We start from the raw sequence: 22304 nt of genomic DNA, 5'->3' as shown, positions 1-22304 counted from the left end.
GGACCCACGAGATCTCACGAATTCACGTAGAATAGAACCACAAAACCACCAGCAGTTAGTTTCATCCAGAGGAGTAGAGGGGAAACTACTCTGAGCTGTGTTTTCAAGGTGTAGTGCAGGGAAACATGATCCGGCGTGAGCACGGGTGTATTTTATTTTGAAAATTAACCGGATATTTATTTTGTTTCTGTGCTCGACTTCCTGTCCCACACTATCTGCCGTGTGCTGAACAGCTGCGGAGCTCTCCGGCCTCCGGCAAAAATAGAAGCTCTGCTTATCTCCTCTGGAGGGCTAGGACCGCCGGAGCTGGGACGGAGTCAGAACGCAGCCGTTCTGCAGTCAGTGGAAATACACACATTGACTTTAATGGAAACCTAATGACTCCGCCGACGTTCCGGAGCCGTTCCGCATCCAGTGGAAATTGGGGGTTAGTGTGGTTTATGCATAGTGTGCATTGTTATTTTGAGCGTGTTAGCATTTAGCTCAAGCTCGCTGTGCGTAAGTACAGCCTCAGAGTAGATGCTTAGTCATGTTTCTAGCTACAGTAAGAAATCCTGTGTTAAGATGCCTTATCTATACATTAGGTGCAGAAATGTCTTACAAGCCACAGCCATACTGTAGTTTTTAAAGTATTCTCGGCTGACCCTCCAAATTATAAAATACTCATGTTAATTGGAAAAAGGAAGTCCTTGTGACAATTTCTTTACTAAATATCAAGACCACTGTTCCTTCTTTGGACTTAAGGTTTGCGTTTTTTTTGCTGACATGTACTCCAATAGACTGGTTCTTTGGCTCCACCCACTCCGCTCACACCAACCAGCGACAGTATTTCTGCCTGTGAAAAGTATTTGTGGAAAACACTCGTCTACCTTTTTGCACACAAGACTAGAATCCAAAATCCAGAGCATGTGTTCCACTGCAGGTCAGTGGGTGAGACTGAGAGAGTGAGTGAGAGTGTTTTTGTAAAGCCTTTACCACGGATGTATTTTTGTGTTGTTCCAATAACAATAAACCCTTTCTGCATTGTCAATTGTTTGACTTGTTTTATTTATTGTTGAATTGCTAGCATATGGCAGAGTTAATGTATGCGTCTGTTTTGTAACCAAACCAATGCTTTAGTAGTTCTAGTAGTGAAGTTAATGACAACATTCAGATCAGTCAGATTTATATAAGAGCCTGTTTCCCACATCCTCCTGGGAACTGCCTCTCTGTAGCAGGTAAAGCAGGGTGTGTGTGTGTGTGTGTGTGTGTGTGTGTGTGTGTGTGTGTGTGTGTGTGTGTGTGTGTGTGTGTGTGTGTTTATTGCTCCAAGTTAACTGTGTTTCTTGGTCACTAGATCATTATACCCATAGGATAGGAATGTTTTTTTTACATAAAAAAAATAGCTAAACAGGAAACCACATATCAGTACCTTGTAGGTTTAAATATGAAGAATATGGGGAATGTTAATATTTGTTGACCTGTATTTTGTGTATTAAGTCCCTTTTTCAGTTTTGAGGCATACATTTCTATCTGCAGCAGGTATGCCTACCTGAATGTTTTTCTTACATTGCACACTGTTAGAAAAGTATGCTTACTATAATTATGCTTCATTTTAGTGTTAAACTATTTGCATGAAGACTGTGTGCAACTATTTCTGTTTCCCATGTAATAATCATGAGAGCCACTGACCTTGCGAAAAGCACAGGATGCCCTGAAGGCAGAGTGCATGTGGAGAAGATGCTGAGCCTGACCAGAGATAAGAAGAAAGCTACTGATTGGTAGACTGACAAACCAGACCCACATCTAGATGTTGGGTCTGGGAACTCCCCATTGGCAGGGCTCAATCCAAGGTGTGGGATAAACGGTTGTCTTTCAAATTCCCTCTGCACTCATAGCCAACCAGAGCAACGCTAGTTGATAGATTAAACTTTTGCCATATCCGGTCGGCAAAACTCCGAATACATCTTCCTTTTTTAAGAATGACTTCAGTGCCGCTCTTTGTTCTTTTCTCAAAGAAAAGCTGAACTCCAAGTCTTCCAGAGTCGTGGCCAAAGCCGATTCCAAAGACCGCTGTTCGCCAGCAGCAGCAGCCATCTTCCTTGTTTTAAAGTAGCCATCATTATGTTAAGCCCGCCCACCAAATCTATACACCATGTGATTGGCCTGACCAGAATTTGGTTTTCCCAGCTTGCAAGCCAACGGAGATTTGCTAGACGACCCTGGCTGCAAATTACATTTGCTGCCGCTAGGGTGGTCTAGATTTCTAGGCTAACTGATTGGGACTATCCTCCCCAACTCCTTTAAAAGCCACTGTTGAGACCACTCGTCAGTCATTTTCTGTTCTTACACTGAGTGCTGTAAACTGACTCTGCTTGCGCAAGTAAAATAAGCTTAAAGAAACAACTCCAGTGATTTTGTCTATTCTTTGATAATTAAGTATGCCAACACACACAAAGGGTGATAGAAAGTAAAAATTTAAAAAGTAGATAAGATAATAATGATGAAAATCAATAAGTTGTATTTAGCCTGAATCGGAACTAGGAGCTTATTTTGATGTTTGATACACAACACAAATGTTTACAAAATAAATAACATTTTGTAAATTATAGCCTAATTATTAAAACTTACACTAAGCTTAGCTGTTTACAAAACTTTTTCTACATCACTGTTCGAAATATTAAAAATCCAAAGTTGTGAAATGTGTCTAAACACAAGACAATAATAATCTGAATATTTTTGAGTAAAACTAGAAACTATATATATATATATATATATATATCAATAGGCCTACATAAATAAACAAGATTGAAGATGAATCTTGATGAAGCATCATTATACTTTTCACTAAAGAATTAGTCCCAATGAGAACTGTTAATATTGTGGTGATTTAAGTCCATTGCATTGTATTGGTCGTAATGTACAGTACCTGGACAAATAAACCAAAAGTAGAAGAGGATTAGATTAGGGCCACGTGAAAAATGTATTTAAGTTTAAAGTCAGAATTCTGAGAATTAAAAAACAAAACAAATTACTTACTCAGATTTCTTACTTCAAAAATAAACAAAACTCAACATTCTGACTTTAAACTCAGAACTATTGTAACTAATTGTTTCACATATGCCTCTAATCTTCCGTACTATAGGCTATGTTATATGAGAGAGATCATACAGCCTATGTTATTTGGGAGAACTGACCTTTATAAAATATATTTATTTAGTCCGTGGTGGTTTCTGCCAGTTCACAGTGACTGACCTGGAAGATAAACGTGTTTGACCATTAACTTTAGTGTTAATGTTTGAGCCCCGCGGAAGACCGAGACACACGGAGACACCGCTGCCTTCAGCCCGGACCGAGCGCTCTGTCTACCGCACAGCTGGTAACCACCTCCACGCTGTTTTTAGAACCATAAAACACAAGTTGTGCATGATTAGTAAGTGGATGCAGGGCATGTGTGGCAGATTTAAGAGAAAGATCAGGAAGTTGCAGCACAGTTAACGCTAGGTCGATCAGTTCCGTGACTGACGGCTTCTCTTCCGTCTGTAACATGTCTGTCTTGTTGAATAGAACTCTGCAGCTGAACTCGGCGGACTGGACCGACCATGGAGATTTCATTTGTAGGGAAACGAGCTCTAGTCACCGGAGCAGGAAAAGGTAAAGGCTACACTTACCACAAATACACACACACACACACACACACACACACACACACACACACACACACACACACACACACACACACACACACACACACACACACACACACACGAGGTTTTCAGTACGTGCACTGACACCACCAGGCTACTTTAAAAAGTCCCATCGTCTTCAGCCCTGCCTCAGGACACACACTATGGAGGACGGAACATGACTTAAGTCTCAATAAATATATCATTAAATAAATGCATAAATAAAGGTTTAAATAAATAGAGGAACAAATAAATAAATACAGGAATATATAAATAAATGCCGAAATACATATACAAATAAATAAAAGAATACATAAAAGAATAAATAAATTATTTAATGCTTTAAATTTATTTCTACATTTATGTCCACCTACATTTATTTCTTTCTGTATTTCTGTGTCCATAATTAGTTTAACTGTTAACTGTGTATATATATATATATATATATATATATATATATATATATATATATATATATATATATATATATATATATATATTTATCTATCTTTAACTTTGTCTTCCCCTAAAAGAAATGTGTAGGTAGGTAAGGGGGACTGATGGGGTCTGGGCAGTGAGAGGGTGATTGGGCACACAGACTGATAATCTGTAATGTCTCCAGAGTGAGATCTTTCATGCAGAATACATTGGACATTACAATATATGCATTGTTATCCTTTCTGTTTTATTGGAACTAATGTATTGAATACATTGTTCTTAAAAATATACTGTCATACAGGAAAAAACATATTTATAAGAACATGTTTTTCTTTAGTTTTGATAAGTATAGCCTAATGTTTGATATTTGTTATATTTCTACATGACTCCAGAAAAGAATCAGATGTGTTTGCTAATGATTTTTAGTAATGACTACTAATGTAAACTTGATTCGTCTACTGCATCAACCTAGCTCTGTGATAATACAACTTGACCTGTTAAGTTGTACCTTGTGTAAAAACTTAAACGCTTTAAAGGGTAACTAGCGTTTTTTTCAACCTGGCCTATTTTCCTATGTTTTGTGTCTAAGTGACTGATAGGAACAACAATCTTTGACATTGGTCCAGTATTAAGAGAGATCGCTGCAGTCGGCAGTGGAGAAACAAGCTACAATGTAAGTTAATAGGACAATAGTCCAGCTTGTATTTACCTTCACAAAAGTGCTTGTTTTGCCACTAACAGACTCAGATTAATATTCTAAGTGTCTGACAACATTATGGAAAGGATCCCTTCAGAGATAGACCTATAAAACCTCTTTAAGACCTTTCTGTTTAACCCGAAACAGCTCTGAGGTCGTTAGCGCTAAACCCACCAGACTCCATTTAAAAAAACAATACTTTTAGTATAGAGTATAGAGCCAACATATTTTTACATGTAAATCGGTAAACTATGTGTTTATTTCAACCAAAACTAGAGTTGTGATGGTTGGAAAAGTGGAAAGACGACCTAAAACGGCTTTTCATAGTTTTATTTTGTTTCTGTCGACTTTAAATGAAGTGTATTTTACGATGACAAAATTACTGTTATCTACATAACGCAAATTTGCTGATGTTTTTATGTTAAAAAAAATCTAGGAAGGTTGACCTCCTTAGAAATCCTTTCCATAATGAAATCCTTTCCATAATGCAGACACTAAGAATAATAATCTGAGCCTGACAGCGGCAAAACGAGCACTTTTGTGAAGGTAAAAAAACAAGCTGGACAATTGTCCTATTAACTTACATTGTAGCTTGTTTCGCCACTGCCGACTGACACAAACACATAGGAAAATAGGCCAGGTTGAAAAAAACGGAAGTTACACTTTAAGGCAACGGGTTTCCATGCAAATATCTAGTAAAGTAAACTAATTTGGGATAACAGTGCGGTGTCTTCGGGTTCATCATGAGCCTATAAACTTATGCAGTCAAACATTGTTTAAACCACAAATCTTTATTTTAATTCTAGTGAACATTTCTAAAGATATCAAATATGTCAGACTGAATTGAAATGATGCACAGGACATCTAGAATATTTTCTGTTGATGGAATAGTGCAGCACTGCAGCCATAACAAAATAATGGCTTGGGTTTAAACATTCATTTCACACAATGTAAGTGTCACATACAGCTTTGTTCCGATTTGATTGACTTTATTATCCTCCTCTGTGGAAATGTGTCTTTGGCTTCTTAATGTACATAACACAGCACACCATTAAACACCTACAGAATGTATGGTATACAATAGCAGCAAAGTAAGCTTTAGCAGACTGCATAGCATACAAACAACATGTGGAGAAGTGTCTGGGAAAAAATGATCAAATGTGGGATTCCAGAAGTTAGAAATCTACAACGTAAAGAGAATCAACCAGTTTGAGCCCTATTAGGAGAGGAAATCACAAAAAAACTATAAAAATAAATGTGGTGACATCACATGTGACTTGAGCGAAGAGGGATACATTGAACACTGAATTCAGTTCAGTTCAGTTGATTTAAGAAGGGGGCAGTGCAAATTAATAAAACGCATCATTATATATGGGTTAAAGTGTCTATATGTAACTTTCAGTTAGTGTTGATTCTAGCGGGCCCTTGGACTAAAGCTGTAGTGTTTTTACCACACCTGCTGTTGTAAAGATCTTTTCTTTACAGTGCTGTATCGCCCACTATAGATTACTGAGTTAGTGTTACTGGGAGGTCATATAGTCGCAATGAATGTTTTGCTCAGACAGAAAATCATTAACTTACAATAAGATAATACGTTACAGATGCATTGTTGCATTTCAAGTGTTGCATACGGTAACATAAGGCTGTTTTATGCTTCTGCGTCAACTCCACGCTGTCGCTCCTACGGCGTTGTGACCCTTTCGGAGTTCTGCATCGGGGTTGAACGCATTTCTTTGCATCGCGGTGAGCGCTAGGGGGTGATAGTCTGTTTTGGTTTCCGACAATTTCCGACAATGGCGAGCAAAAGAGAGAGAGCCAGTTTATGTCATGTTAGCAAGCAAACTTTAGCACAACTGCCCACAAAGTACTGCTTGCTGGCGAAGTGCTAATTTCAAAACGTTACTGACATATAGACACTTTACAAACAGATAACCCCGTCATTGTAACCTCGACGCAAAGTTACACATTTTTGGAGGTGCACGTTGAGCCACGGCGGAGAGCTCGGAGGGGGGTTCACAGCAACGCAGAGGGGTCTGCGGGGGTACGCCGTCGATTTGACGCAGAAGCATAAATCAGCCTTTAGCCTACTTTGGATGTATCGGGAGCTAAACCGGGTATCACTGTCACTCTGTCACGGGCCAAAGCATTAAGAACAACCAACTTAATAATAACTTATATTTATATAGCGCATTTCATGAAACCCAAGGACACTTTACACAGGTACAGATGGACAAGAGAAAAGAAAATGGTAGGTCAACACAAACACGGACTGAAAGGAATAAAACGTCCGCGCTAAATGGAAGGGGGACTTGATTTAAAGGACAATTCCGGCGCAAAACGAGAACGACAGAGTGGGTACACATCTGTTATTAACCCCTAGGTTCATTTTGTGCCGGAATTGTCCTTTAATGTAGGATACTGACTAACGCTTCAACCTCAACATCACGCATTGTAAATTTATTGTATAATGGAAATAGACATATTACATACCTGAGGGCCAATTCGGAGATGATTTTGAATCATTTACAATCCAATAATTTTCTCCTGTTGAAAGCCTGACCAAATCAGGTTTTCCCCTGTGGTCTTCCACTCTCCCTTTTAGCTTCTAGTTGTTGTTCGTTTAATTTCCTTCTTCCCTGTGATGGTCCTGCCCCAGTATCAGCCATAACTACAGCAGATAACTTCTAAAATAACATAAAAATGCAATTAGGCCTATATAAAGACATCTCCTGCTACCTTTTACCTGGCTGGATACACTAACAAAGGCTTTTCCATTGTAACGCCGTAAATCTTTTTGTGACTTTGCGGGAAAAATTTGACCCGGGCAGAGGTATTAATAAAAACTATATATAACTAGCGTTCTTTACACTATTAGTTAAAAAAAGGCTTTTTAAAACACAAAGAAACAAAAAAGGACGACAACACAAGCAAAGCAGAACAGACAGCACAGAAGCAAAAAGATTAGCAACAAAACAAATAAAAAGCAGAACTTAGAATGAAAACTTTTGAAGTATTTTGATAAGTGCAGTGCTGATAAGGACATGTTTTAGTTTCTAATGTTTTGCTACTCATTTCAATATGATGCCTGCTCAGTTTCAGTAGCCTAACAGTACAACAACAAATCTTTTTGATACCAAAAAAATACAAAATGTTTTTCTACAAAACCCTTTTTTAACAATTCAACAAAAGAAATCCAAAGTTTTCAAATGTATCCAAACACAAGCAGCCATACAAGACGTTTGGCAAATAAAATACTCTAGTCTAAAATTGGCTACATTTTTATTTTAATAATCGTTTCAATAAATACATAAACAATTCAGTGTCAACTTTCAATCCTTAGTTTGTGATGCTTGGTGTTACAGGCACACTTTGGTCTGAAAAACAAGTGGCAAGGCTGTAATTATGATTTGATAAAATCTTGGTGATTCAAACAAAACGAAAACCATTTTTATTACTTATCACAATCTCATAGAGAATGTGTCATTTTTAAAACTGATGACTTGTTCATGGTGAGGAGTTAGATAACACACTTACATAACACTTCAAGGCTGCCATACAAACATAGTGAATGACAATATAATAAAACACAGTTGTAGTGATATAAAATATGTCCTTCAAAGTTATAAATGTGGAAAATACTGTACACTAAGAAACACTCAAACTGTCCTTACGTTTGCTTACAACTACATTACAGTGTGTTATCAACCATTTATCAAATATTTGTACTTATAGGCGTAATTTACAGGGTGGATGGGGGACTTACAACCCCCCCAGTAATCAAAACTGGCCAGGGCAACCCACCCCAAAAAGCTAATATAATTTCCTTTACATAAAGACATTTGCACCATAAATGGATGCAGAAAAGGCACAAATTGATGCAGAGAAATTCACCAGAATGCAGAAAATGAAGTGTTTGACATTCAAAATTTCAATTTTGCTCAAAAGTGGACATCTCAACCCCCCACCCCAAAATGTTGAACCCAAAGTTACGCCCTTGTTTGTACTACTATAAATGCTTACTGGGACTTAAATCAAAGTGTTACCGTTAAAACATTACCTGATGAAAGCTGGGGGTGATAAAACTGAATGTCAATTTAAAAAATCATATGAAAACTGTAATGACATTGCATGTGAACTTTGGGAGACTGATCCAGGCATGTGATGAATTTGCACGTACCCTCAAAGAGTCTCGTCAGTTGCTACACAGTGAGAAAATGGAATAGAAAAAAAGCTTTGTTCATGTAGCGCAGTGTGGAAAGCCTGAGACATGCGTGGAATGTGTGTGTGTGTGTGTGTGTGTGTGTGTGTGTGTGTGTGTGTGTGTGTGTGTGTGTGTGTGTGTGTGTGTGTGTGTGTGTGTGTGTGTGTGTGTGTGTGTGTGTCAGCGTCAGCTCTGGTGTCACGGCAGCAGCTCCACTCTGTAATAAGTCTTTGTGTTTATGGATGCTTTGTGTCTCAGGGATCGGCCGGGCCACGGCTCTGGCTCTGGCACGCTGCGGGGCAAAGGTCACAGCGCTCACACGCACGCAGGATGACCTCAACAGTCTGGTGCAAGAGGTACTCCGCTTACTTTGACTTAAAGTTCTATGTGATGGATGGTAGAGAGGGGAGAGATTTTCAAAGAAAAAAGAAAGAACATTCCCGCACACACTTGTCGTTTCAGTCACAAGGACCTTTTCAATTTGGAGGGCGTTTGGTATTTTCAGAATCAGCATCAGAATCAGAAAGCTGGTATTGCCACAGTAGTGGGACTACATTGAATTTGCCTTGGTGATTGGGTGCATACATACAAACAATCAATTAATCAATCAACCAATTTTAGGGGTTCTCTCTGTGTGTGATCATGGACCAGTCTTGTATAAAGTACTACTTGCTTAGTACTAAAGCAATACTTGAGTAAAAGTGCAAGTATCTTATAAGAAAATGCCTTTGGTAGTAGTTAAAGTCACCTTTTGGAGTATTACTTTAGTAAAAGTGTTAAAGTATCTGATATTTTCTGTACTTAAGTATCAAAAGTGATTTTCAGATATTAAATGTACTTAATAATTAGAAGTAAAAGTAAAAAAAAACTTTGATTATGAACTTTATGGTGGCTTCCTTATAGTAAAGCATGATATTCAGGGTTTCCACTCCTTCTTAACCATTAAATTCAAAGTCTTTTCCAGGACTTTCTAGGCACAGTCTCCCCAAGTTAAAGGACCAAACACTGCATATGTTGAGAGAGCTGACATCAACAAAGAGAAAAACAGAAACACCTTTTTTTGTGAAGAACAATCTTTTACTCCAATGTACAAAACATTTATTGCAAATACGGCCACAGGTGTGTAATGTTATAGATGGATAGATGGATAGATAGATGGATAGATGGATGGATGGATGGATGGATAGAGAGATAGATAGATGGATGGATGGACATTATTATTCCCAAACTGGGAAATTACTATGTTCTACTACTACTATCTTCATTAGCACCCCATTCACTGCTGTCGTCTGGGTGATCATCATCTGTTACCATGGCGACAGAGCCTGCAACAGGCGCTTCCATGGCGCTATCGTTATTATGCTTCCTCCTCTTCTTCTTTGGTTTTGGCCTATGGTTTTGGCACTTGGAAACAGGCATTATGTCGCCAGCTGGAATGGAGCGTGCATTAACTTGCAATCTAGGAGCAATGATTCACCAAACAGCTTTTTTGCAGTCTAACAAATTTCTTCTGATTTGATTTTGTAGTAACGAGTAATGAGGATGCTTATGGGAAATGTATTGTGAAATGTACAGTAGTGAAGTGAAAGTTTCCAGAAATATCAATAACGTAAGATAATATTTGTACTTTGTTACATTACAACACTGTCATGGACACCTCCAAAAACAGCTGTGGCTCATCATGTCATCATGATTTGTATATCTGAAGTCTCTTTTATATAGACCTTAGTGGTCCCCTAATACTGTATCTGAAGTCTCTTTATATAGACCTTAGTGGTCTCCTAATACTGTATCTGAAGTCTCTTTTATATAGACCTTAGTGGTCCCCTAATACTGTATCTGAAGTCTCTTTTATATAGACCTTAGTGGTCCCCTAATACTGTATCTGAAGTCTCTTTTATATAGACCTTAGTGGTCCCCTAATACTGTATCTGAAGTCTCTTTCCCTAAATTCAGCCTTGGTGCAGAATTACAGCCACTAGAGCCAGTCCCACAATGAGCTTTCCTTAGGATGTGCCATTTCTGTGTCTGTAGCTTTAAATGCTATTGAGGAGGAGGAGGGGCAAGGTGGAGGGTGGGGGTGTGGCCTTGACCAATTGCCATGCTTTGCTTGTTTTCAAGCCATGATGTCTCTCTCTCTCTCTCATGGGTGGGCCAAATTCTCTGGGCGGGCAAAGCAGAGAAAGGGGAGGTAACCTTTCCCCTTATGACATCATAAAGGGAAGATTCCTGATTGGCCCATCTGAGCTTTCATTTTCTCAAAGGCAGAGCAGGATACCCAGGGCTCGGTTTACACCTATCACCATTTCTAGCCACTGGGGGACCATAGGCAGGCTGGGGGGGAACTCATATTAATGTTAAAAAAACCTCATAAAGTGATATTTTCATGCCATGGGAGCTTTAAAGAGTTGGCTGTGTGAGGGTTAATGAAAACATGAGGCACCATATTTGTTTAGTTTTCAGAATTTATCTATTTTTTTTTTTTTTGCACCAATCTGAAATATCAGAGCTTTCAGAACAATTAAAGCTCCGTCTCCTCCCTCATCTGTTATCTGCGCCAACATGTCTGCTTCTGGCTTCCTCTCACAGTGTGCGTCCATCACCCCGGTGTGTGTGGACCTGGCGGACTGGGGGGCCACGGAGGCGGCCCTGCAGGATGTCGGCCCCATCGATCTGCTGGTGAATAACGCTGCCTGTGCCAATTTGCAGCCATTTCTGGATGTTACACCCGACCAGTTTGAACAGTAAGACAAAACAGGATACTTTAATGATTTCCAGCAGCAAATAGTCATATAATACAACGCAATGTAGAACATTTGAGTCAGAATCAACAATTTCAGGGCGCCATGGTATCTCCCCTGGTTGAGTGTGCGCCCCATGTACTAAGGCTCAGCCCTTAGTACAGTCCGCAGTGGTGCAGGCTAGATTCCAACCTACGGCCCTTTGCTGCATGTTGTCCCCCCTCTCTTTCCCCCCTTTCCTGTCTACAGCTGTAGACAGGAAAACAATTTCAATCAACAATTTGATCATAGGGCAAACTGTTATGTTTATTACGGTATGTGTTCTAAGATGTCTTTCATTCCCAGGTCATTTAATGTGAACGTGAAAGCTGTGCTGCATGTCTCCCAGGTAACGGCTCAAATCCACATCACTACACTTGCATGTCCTGCATTCTTGGCTCCATTTTGTTCTTTGTTTTTTTTCCTTTGGTTGTAATAGATGTTTTGCTGATCTAAACATTAAAGGTGCTGTAGGTAGGATTGTGAAGATCCAAGACTTAACCAAAATTTTTTAACATTGACTTCTCAGTCCCTCCCCCCTTTCTGCTAAAGCCCAAAACGGTCTCCCAAGCCCCTCCCCCCACAAGGGAGAATGAATGTGTGTGCATGAACAGTGATTGACACACAGTTAGACACCCCCGACACTACAGGCTGTAGGTGGAGCCAGAGGAGCCGGATTTATTTTTAAATGACCTGCTTCATGTAGTTCTACTGGAACATAGGGTCAGTTTCAGCAGATATGACAGAAAGTTAGTTTTATAAGTCTTACCTACTGCACCTTTAATATGTAAATATTAGGTGGTAAAGGTGTGTCTGCGCTGCGTTCCGAATGTGCCGCGGGTAGGGCATGAAATTGGCACCCGCCCACCCGCCAAATGCGGGTAACTTTTGTGATTGGTGGGTGAAACTGTCAATCTACCTGCCACGTTGGCGGGTAGCCAATGAGAATTGAGTGATTCAGACACCTAACTATCGGTAAGCAGGGTACGCCGTTGCTTACGGGCCTGGTCTAATCAGGGGCCCGCATCACTGGAAGACATTGATTGACAGCCGGGGCCCCCTATCACATTTTCATTACTCACACAATCCCAGCATCCCACGTGCAGCCACTGACCAAGCGGGAGTGAGAACCATAGACTGTATATAAGAATGGACCAACAGATCCCGTTGCTCTGGACGGAGACCAGTGAAGGCCGTTAGAAGCACTTTTCCAGTGAGCGCTGAGCATTACTGCGCAGCCTCCAACTGAGAGAGACGACGTAAATGTGACGTGACAGCAGAAAGTTGTAAGTCTTCTGGTAGCTGTGCCAAGAGAAATCTCAATCATTCCCAATCTAGCAGAGACGGAGAGCGTAGGTATATGTAAGGAGATAACATAGACACAGGCTAATTATTGATCACTAAAATGATAGTTAACATTAGTAATTAAACTTAAACAGCTAATGTGAGACGAAACTGCCTGCACGCTTCTCCTGTACTATACGGTAATTCCTCTACTATGAGACAGTAAGTCTCGTGGTTATGACCCAATCGTTAGCCTATTTTTATAAAAACGTCTGCTACGGAGCCATAACGTGAGGTACAAGGTAATGGAGCCTTTTATACATTGTCGTGTTTCTTTAGAAATAAACAATGGACAAATAGAGTCTTTAAACGCTTCAGATGTAATATAATAATAACTGACGCGCACACACAATCACACACAAACACACACACACACACACACACACACACACAGACACACACACACACACACACACAATCACACGCAAACACACGCACAGACACACACAATCACACACAAACGCACACGGTGGATGCAGGAAAAAACGCAGATGAGACGTTCAGGATGACCTAAATTGAGGACAGCTACTCTCGTTATTGTAAGTGCAATGATAAGTTAAAGTCCAATAAGTACTTTATCAAACCGTATGAATGTGTGTCCCAGGCCAGGATAGGAAATTAACTAACAATGTAAAGATTAACAAGCCAATGACAACGACAGATATGTTCATATTTGATTCATTCAATATTATGATATAATTCTTATTTTGTGTCTTAAATCCACCAGCCTTTTTCATATTTTACCAACATTTGCAGCATCCTGAACCTTTTTGGTAAGGTTCCTAGGAAATCTCAGCCCAGAGTAATGAATTAATAGTAATAAGTATTATTCTCCCCAAAACAAGTTTCCTTTTTATTTATTTTTTTATTTTTAAGAACTATACAAAAATAATTCTTGTGTTATGGTGTGCATTCACCAGTGTTTTGTTGTTGTTGTGGTGCACATAGGCTACTCCTGATTTTGTCAGTCATCTCATCTCTTATATGCAGTGGCGTAACGAGCCAACACCGGGCCCTGCAGGATTATCAAGGCGGGCCCCCCTACTATAGCACGTGATGACGGCGCAATGTCCACGAGTAGCCTACCATCAGTAGGACAGGACAGGATCATAGAGACACAGCAATTCCTGTTTTTCACCTTTATGACACAAAAAAAACTGGCTGGTAAAAAGTCCCTGTGGCAGGTGGATTTAAAAATCCACCTGCCACAGTGGCTGGTGGTCAAAAAAGTTAACTTCATGCCCTGGCCGCGGGCCCCGCGATCAATCACGGCCATTCAAGTCAATGCTTGATATTCCACCAGCTGTGTCACGGCGCGTCCCAGAAGCATGCGTGAAGCGGCTCTCCCCTCCGCAAAAGATACACATCAAATCTATTTTCACGCAAGCCGTGGGGCGTTCAGACAGCCGGGCAGGAAGGGAAACAGCGAGAGTATCCAGTCAGTTTACCAAAACACCCCCCAATGACGTATATGTCTCCTCTACAACACCACGGACAACGAGAGATTAATCTTGGAGGTGGAAAAACATAATACAACATCACAGATCTTGTTTACGCCAGAAAAGAAAAGGCATGGAGCTTAACTGTAGGAGAGCTTGGAGTGGAAGGTAGATACTAGTTTAATAAACACCTGATTTTTCTGTAAAGTTCAAAGTAGAGACAATATAATCTGCAAGTCGGGCAGCAAGACACTCCAGACAATCCTGGTGTGGTATGGCGTGTGGTGGAGGACGGAACAAAACCAGAACACAGCACAAATGTGCCCAGTGGTTAATCGTGGTCAGGTTTGGCTGTCAGGGAAAGCACAGTATGTACAACAGGACTTAAATTCCCTTGTTCTCCTGTAATGGACGAGCAGCGTATCAATGGTTTAATCACACTTTAAAATTAGATTAGATGAGATTAGATTAATTTATTTGCCTTTTCTTGTGTACTTACATAAATAAAGAAATTGAAAGGACTGTTCTCCACCAGTCAATTGCAATGCAACAGGAAAAGACGATCATACAGACGTACGTAAGAATACATAGACTAAAATATATAAAACCAGATCAAAAACATTTAAAAACAGTCGACAATACAGTGTGTTAAAGGGCTGTTGTATGTAGTTAGCAGGGCAGTGGGTTAAAGTGTTATGGTGCTCAACACACAATTTGTAAAGTGTCGATGTGCATTAAAGGTATAGTAAGTGATGTTAATCCAAAACCCTTTTTGTTAAATTCAATGAATATCTTCTCACGGTCACCTAGCTCTGCCTTTAAATAAAATGTATTATTATTATTATTACTATTATTCTCTGTGTGCTGAAAAACCCCGGTGTTAATCCACAGCCCTGGCTGTGTAAATGGAAAACAAACAGAAAGGAGTGCACAAGCCACAAAACACTATTCCAGCCAATTGGCAACAGGCGGGGACAGTTGATGGTAGGGGGAGGAGGAGGGAGGAGGCATATGTGAAGGGGCCGGCCGGCCAGCTGGCCAGTAGTTATCTGTCAGTGAGTCTTACTGCACCTTTAAGTACAGTCCTTTTAGTTCAGCTAATGGCCCGGGTTGGTGTGGTGGGGGAGCATTGACAGGGGGCACAGTCTATGTACAATCCTAACTTCCTGCGGAAAGAAGCTATAGAGCATCCTGCTGGATTTGGTTTCATTTAAATGTCTGCCTCATCTAACTGCTTCTGTCAACTCAAACCGAGCTGTGTCTCTGTGGTCAGATAGTGGCTCGTGGTATGAAGGCCAGGCGATCAGGAGGCTCCATCGTGAACGTGTCCAGCCAGGCCTCACAGTGTGCCCTCAGAGACCACACTGTCTACTGTGAGTAACAGAGGAGCCGCCGTGTGCCAACATTCACCTGGAGCCTCTCCTTGGATTTCAGTTCTTAGATGTGTGTATGAACAGGGCCCAGGTTTTCCTGCTGCAGCCCTGGTGACAGTGAAGTTCCTGTGCTCTTTGTGTCCCTGTCATTGTTCAGGTGCCACTAAAGCAGCCCTGGACATGCTGACTAAAGTGATGGCTCTCGAGCTGGGACCCCACCAGGTACTTTTACGCTTACACAGCATGGCAAATACCTTTTAATAATTTGGACTATATTTTGGCTCAAACATAAAGCTATAGTGCGTAGTTTCTGTCACCCCCATGAGGAATTCCAAGTACTGACAACAAAACTGTTGGCGCGTCCATATGATACAAGCCTTCGGTGACCCCCCCCCCCCCCCCCCCTCCCCCCTCCACACAGTTGCTAGTAGCCAAGGAGGACAAGGGAGGATTAAAAAAACATGATGGACTCTTCAGATGAGGTCAGCTTTATATTCAGGTCATATGGTTGAGCACAGCAGGCTTGTGAAGTGAACTGGTTTAAAAAGAGACAATGTTGTGCCTGTCCCTGTAGTTGCTGGTGCAGGAAGGCCACGTTTTGGGCCGAAACGTGTGCCTGATTCTCACTATTAAACATTTTTTCGGAGCAATTAACTTTTATGCGGACTTTACCTTATTTTGAACATTTCTTTTTTTGTCCTGCACCAGCAACTACATGGATGTGCACAACATTGTCTCTTTTTAAATCAGCACAGCAGGCTACCACCAATAAATCTTTATTATTATGTATTTATTTTACTGTAATGTTTGTTTGTAATGAGTTATTTTGTCACTAAATCTCTACTATTTTTTTTTTATCAGGGAGCCAAGGGTTCTCATGCAAATGCACCTTTCTATACATCTTTTCAAGCATCTTCAATGCTTATAACGTCATTGCTACCCTGCACTTTCATTCATTCATGTGTTGCAGCTGCATCCTCATTTGTACTGCACATCTCTTTTAAATGTTCTATTCATTTTTTTCATTTCATTCTTTTTATTTTAGTATGCATATTATAGTACATATAGGTCTACATGTATGTTGTTATGTATACAGAGCCTCTTGGGGACAACATTTTCCCTCTAGATGAAGAGTTTCATATTGTCTGTCTGTGTTAATCAGTTACTTCATTAATATATTTGCTAAACTGTACAATGCTTTTTTAATGTTTAGATGTGTTCTTGAATGAAGTTCCAGTGTTGTGTTCTGGTCAGATCCGTGTGAACAGTGTGAACCCCACAGTGGTGATGACTGAGATGGGTCGTCTGGGCTGGAGTGACCCTGAAAAAGCCAAGACCATGACGTCCCGCATCCCTCTAGGCCGCTTCGCAGGTCAGACACTACAGGCTGCATATATACAGTGCATCATGTTGACACCACGTACATCAGGAGGCTGATCTCAGGAGATTGTGGTCATTTGGGGCAAATACACAGATTCTCTTATGATTCTCCCATTCTGTAATACAGTGACATGCCATTTCAGATCAATGTTGATATAGTCTTGCATTGCCAGATTGTCTGGCTAGTCCACACAACATTCCTGGATGGGAGAAAATGGACGCAATGACGGTGCCTCTGCAAAATAGCCTCGGGAAGGAAGATGTTTTGGTGAAACGTGTGCATGTAGGGAGGGGTGCTCTGGGATTAAAATGGCTGTCGTGTGTAATGAGAATGTTAACCCTCCTGTTGTCCTTGGGTCACATTTGACCCATTTTGAAAAAGTTTCTATATCAGAAATTTGTTTTTTTTTTCCAACCAAATTGTCAAAAAGAAATAACGTGGAGGGTTCCATACAACCATTACTCTTCCATGGTAAAATAAATGATCAGTTCACTACTTTCATTTAGTTTGGGTGTTTTATACAATTTCTTTATAGCATTTGAAGAAAATATTTGATAAAAGATGTGAAAAAAAGCATCAAAAACGTGGAGAAAAAACAACGAAAAATTAATTTTAAATTTTGACCCAAAAGAACAAAAGAATGCATGGTCGACGGGAAGACAATACAAGCGTTGATCAAAAGAAGATAAATGTGATTTGATTGGCGGTTCTAGCTGGGAGGATGTTTCCGAACAGACCTGGAGTTTAGAAAACGGAAAGTGATCCTTTAAATGAAACGTCGTTGATATAGATTACTGTTGATACAACGCTCTTTCTGTACAGCTTGAAAATAATCCGTGGTACCTATCCCCATCCATTATCTATACCAGCTGGAGCCTATCCCAGCATGCATTGAGTGAAAGATCACCAGTCCATCTGGTTACTACATATCTTAAGCATAGTTCAACATTTTGGTGGGAAAAACTTTGCTTTCTCTCTCAGAGTGAGATGAGAAGATGGATATAAATCTCAAAATATTGTTTTCAGGATTTTACATGGAGCTGCTCCCAGCTCCTGCCTGTACAGTTACAACCACTTTATGATGACGGGGGGAGCCCATAGTCATATCACCAGAGCCAGTGCAGCAAATCTTTATACCTTAAGTGGAAGATGGGTAAGGAATAGTTTCTGTGTGCTGGTGCCATGGCATGGGATAGGGATGGGAAGCCTATCCCATCCCCCCCTCCTGTGCATACCAGGGTACGTAAAAGGAGGCGGTTTATTCAGATTCAGGAATGTGGATTCAGGAATGTGGATTCACCCTTGCCTGGCCATTCAGTCTATATGTGTTTTGTGGATTTGCATAGGGTTTATTCTGTCCTCTTATAACTGGAGAGAGACCTGTGTTCACATTCTCTGTGTATCTGGGTCAGTGTTGGACTCCACCAAGACTGACTCATCAATTCTGTTCATGGTTTTCATCGACAGTCAGCATCCCAAGGTGCAGCCAACGAGTTCATCTTATTTTTATCTTATCTTATTGTCAGAATGGGTGTAGACAAAATGCCTCTAGTGCTGCAATTATGCAGTGTATACTAGGGTTGCACAATATTGACAAAATGTGATATTGCGATAATGAGCATGAATATTGCGATGTCGATTTTAATTCCGATATTCCTAAACATATATAAAAACACAAAAGTAATGGGAAAAACGCATCAAAATAGATTTACAGAACATCAAAACAACAGGTTTTACACATACGCTGTACCACCATACGGCATGTTTTGCATAGTGCATTAGCTTGAGCAACATCTGTTAGCTTAAATCCAAAGTACCTCCACGCTGGCGAGGAGGCATTACTTTTTAGCTGCTAACATTTTCTCTTCAATCTCTATAGTTTGGTCGTCTCCCTGAGCCACACTCATGTTCTTACTTTTCTCTCTCTTCTTTCCTTTGCTCCACACACTTGCTTCGCAGTTCGGACTATCTTTCTGTCCTTTCGCTTCTTGCTTCTTTCGCTTTCTCTATCTTCCTCTTCACTCATGCTGTCGAAGTGTGCACGTGTGACAGGGCAACTGGCCAATGAAATATGCAGGCTCTGAATTGATCACGAAATAAACGGAATATCGCATGCTCTTCGGGACATTTTCAATATTGATATTGCACAACGTGATATTGCAAAAACGATATTGAGTCGATACATCATGCACCCCTAGTGTATATACACACACTTATGCTATATAGATGTGTTCTAGAGCTTAGATCGGCCCAAAAAATCAAGCCCAAACCTACCCGAGCCCGAGCACGTTGCGTCCGAGACCGGCCTGGCCCGAAACATTAACTGTAATTATGAGCCCGAGCCCGATTTAAACCCAACACTTTTTTAATACGTGGGCCGTTATAACTGACGTTCTCAACTACAATTCCGAGTTGTTTGAACTGCAGAAATCTGTTTAGAATAATGCAACAAGGACGAAGCCTGTAAACTGCGCTGTTAGTTTAGAATGGAACGGATCGCAAATGGATCTGAATGAAGAAACGTAAAAAAAAAGAAACAATGATGAACAACATATTGTTGTCACTGCCCACGACTTGTTTAAATTGCTTCCATACCTCCGACTTTCCTCCACACTTGCTCAAAGGTAATTCTCCTGTTTTTCTTTTTTTCTTTACATCTTCAAGCTCCATGTTGCACTTAAGATACACAATACAGCACAGCAGGCCTGGTGTGATGCGTGCGAGAGGAGGAGACTCCGCGCATGAAGTGCTGCATTTAGTAACTGCAGCCTAAATTTTGTACACATTTGTTACTTTTATATAGCTTATATATACATATTTATAATATTTCTGATTATGGCATAGCTTTCTCCCCACCCAATTAGGCTAAATAGGTAATGGCCCGAGGATAGTGGCGAAAATAACGGCCTCGGGCTTGGGCCGAGAATCTAAACTCTAATGTGTTCCCTAAGCTCTCTGTGTGTCTGTGTGCAGAGGTGGAGGACGTTGTGAACAGTATCCTGTTCCTGCTGAGTGATAAGAGCAACATGACTAATGGAGTCACTCTGCCGGTGGACGGAGGCTTCCTGGCCTGCTGACCAACACCAGCCTCGTCTCAGCACACGTCCCCCATCTGATGGGGGAAAAGAACAAATACTTCCTGTCTTATCACCTCACTGCATTATACAAATAGAGGCCAATGCTATTCAGTAATTAAACTCAGCCACTGCACAACCAACCTCTTACTTTTCTTTCTTTGTGTTTATTTATATGTAATATTGGAGCATGTTTCGTTGCTATTTATGTAAACGATTTTGACTGTTACTGGTATCTACAGAGGGCTTAAAGGTGCAGTAGGTAAGACTTACTTTCTGTCATATCTGCTGAAACTGGCCCTATGTTCCAGTAGAATTACATGAAGCAGGTCATTTAAAAATAAATCCAGTTCCTCTGGCACCATCTACAGCCTGGAGTGGGATTAGCAAAAATCCACAGCTCCCTGTTCAGATGTACCAATCAGGGCCAGGGGGGGTGTCTAACTGCGTGTCAATCACTGCTCAGGCACACGCATTCATTCTCCCTTGTGGGGGGAGGGGCTTAGGAGACCGTTTTGGGCTTTAGCAGAAAAGGGGGAGGGACTGAGAAGTTGTTGATGTTCAAATTTTTTGGCTAAGTCCTGCATCCTCCCAATCCTACCTACAGCACCTTTAACATGAGGTGGTTAGAAACAAGTCTGAGAACTGATGATGTAGGGGTTTATTTAACATACTGCATTACACAGAGGATACAATCATAATGGCTGAGGCACCAGCAGGATTCTGTATTACTATTGCAAAACATGGTATTTAACTGCTAATACTAGGAAAGCAAAAGTAGTCATTATGGCCATGAATAAAATAAGAACAAGTGTTTGCTCTGTAACTAAAGCAGAGGTTACTGAAGATAGAACTCATCACATCCACGGTTTTCATAATCTTGATTTAATTAATATGATTTATAATTTAGTTTGAAGAGCTTATTGGAAGAACACAGAAATACAGCAAACTGTATACTGTGTATGGCAGTGTTTCCCAACCTAGTCAGGACCCCCCCCCCCCAAAAGATGTCACAAATGAAAAGGTTCACACAACAAATAGCAGGGTAGGAGAGACTTAAAAACACATGTTTCTACAAAACTTATGTTTACTTTTTTACTTTTATGTGAGATGCTGTAGACATTGCTTTGTTTGAAGGAAACACAAGCCGAAAAGGTCGGGAACCAGTGTACGTTAGATAGAATTGTAAAAATCCATCCATTACATGTAACCACTTATTAGAGGGTAGTGGGGGGCTGGAGCTGATCCCAGCCGACAATTGTAAAAATGTTCACAATTAACTTTTTGGTGGATTTAAAAAGTAGTGCCCAAAATCAATCTCAGGTTAACCTTGCATGCAGAGATATGGATATTCAGGACTTGCAGCAGCTAATTATTATTTTTGGATTAATCAAGTTCTATTTATTGATAGAGTAAAGTCTGTTACATTGTTCTTTAGTCTCCGGTTATGTCTCTAAATGGCCTGTTGTATAAGGAACAGTCTAAATCACACAAGCAGAAGGAAAGCAGCAAAGCCTCACGTTGGACAAGATGAACCCAGAGAATGTTTGGTCACTTTGCTTATTACTTGGAGTAAGTAATTATCAAAATAGGTATCAATTCATTTTCTGTTGATAAACTTATCAACCAATCAACTAATTGTGTCAGCTCTGTGTATATATTGAACAAAACCTTTTTTAAATTAAGCCATAATCAACCAGTGTAACCCTTGTGTTGTCTTCCCGTCAACCTTGAAAAAAACACTTTTTCCCCCCCCGACATTTTTGGAGCCTTTTTTTCACAGTTTGTTTTTGCTTTTTCCAACGTTTTAAATTGTACATTTTTTCTTCTACACATTTTCAGCACTTATTTCTACGTCCCATATTTTCTGATATAAAACAAAAATTGAAAACGGGTCAATGTGACCCGAAGT

At 40.4% G+C, this 22304-nt stretch overlaps 1 protein-coding gene across 3 annotated transcripts; it reads left to right on the top strand.

The window, feature by feature from the left end:
- The first annotated feature begins 3121 nt into the window (after positions 1-3121).
- On the top strand, positions 3122-20535 carry dcxr (dicarbonyl/L-xylulose reductase). Of its 3 annotated transcripts, none has more exons than XM_035997501.1 (9): positions 3122-3358; positions 3557-3633; positions 9260-9357; positions 11591-11745; positions 12088-12130; positions 15838-15937; positions 16095-16159; positions 17192-17309; positions 20292-20535. In XM_035997501.1, the coding sequence occupies exons 2-9, from the start codon at positions 3582-3584 to the stop codon at positions 20393-20395; spliced, it is 735 nt and encodes a 244-aa protein (XP_035853394.1). In that variant the 5' UTR covers positions 3122-3358; positions 3557-3581; the 3' UTR covers positions 20396-20535. The 3 variants fall into 3 exon arrangements, with proteins under 3 accessions (XP_035853394.1, XP_031179819.1, XP_031179818.1); XM_031323959.2 differs by having other exon boundaries at positions 3122-3412; positions 3547-3633; XM_031323958.2 differs by having other exon boundaries at positions 3123-3358; positions 3547-3633.
- The last annotated feature ends 1769 nt before the right edge of the window (positions 20536-22304 follow it).

The sequence above is a fragment of the Sander lucioperca genome, chromosome 22, assembly GCF_008315115.2.
Source record: "Sander lucioperca isolate FBNREF2018 chromosome 22, SLUC_FBN_1.2, whole genome shotgun sequence".
Lineage (NCBI taxonomy): Eukaryota > Metazoa > Chordata > Actinopteri > Perciformes > Percidae > Sander > Sander lucioperca.
This window is presented reverse-complemented; position numbering and strand designations above follow the sequence as displayed.

Bases quoted from the DNA above. Each gene is read 5' to 3' on its own strand.
- dcxr (XM_035997501.1), top strand. From the start codon at position 3,582: ATGGAGATTTCATTTGTAGGGAAACGAGCTCTAGTCACCGGAGCAGGA. The intron at 9,358-11,590 runs GTACTCCGCTTA...TTCCTCTCACAG, and splicing joins TCAACAGTCTGGTGCAAGAG to TGTGCGTCCATCACCCCGGT. The intron at 17,310-20,291 runs GTCAGACACTAC...GTCTGTGTGCAG, and splicing joins CCCTCTAGGCCGCTTCGCAG to AGGTGGAGGACGTTGTGAAC.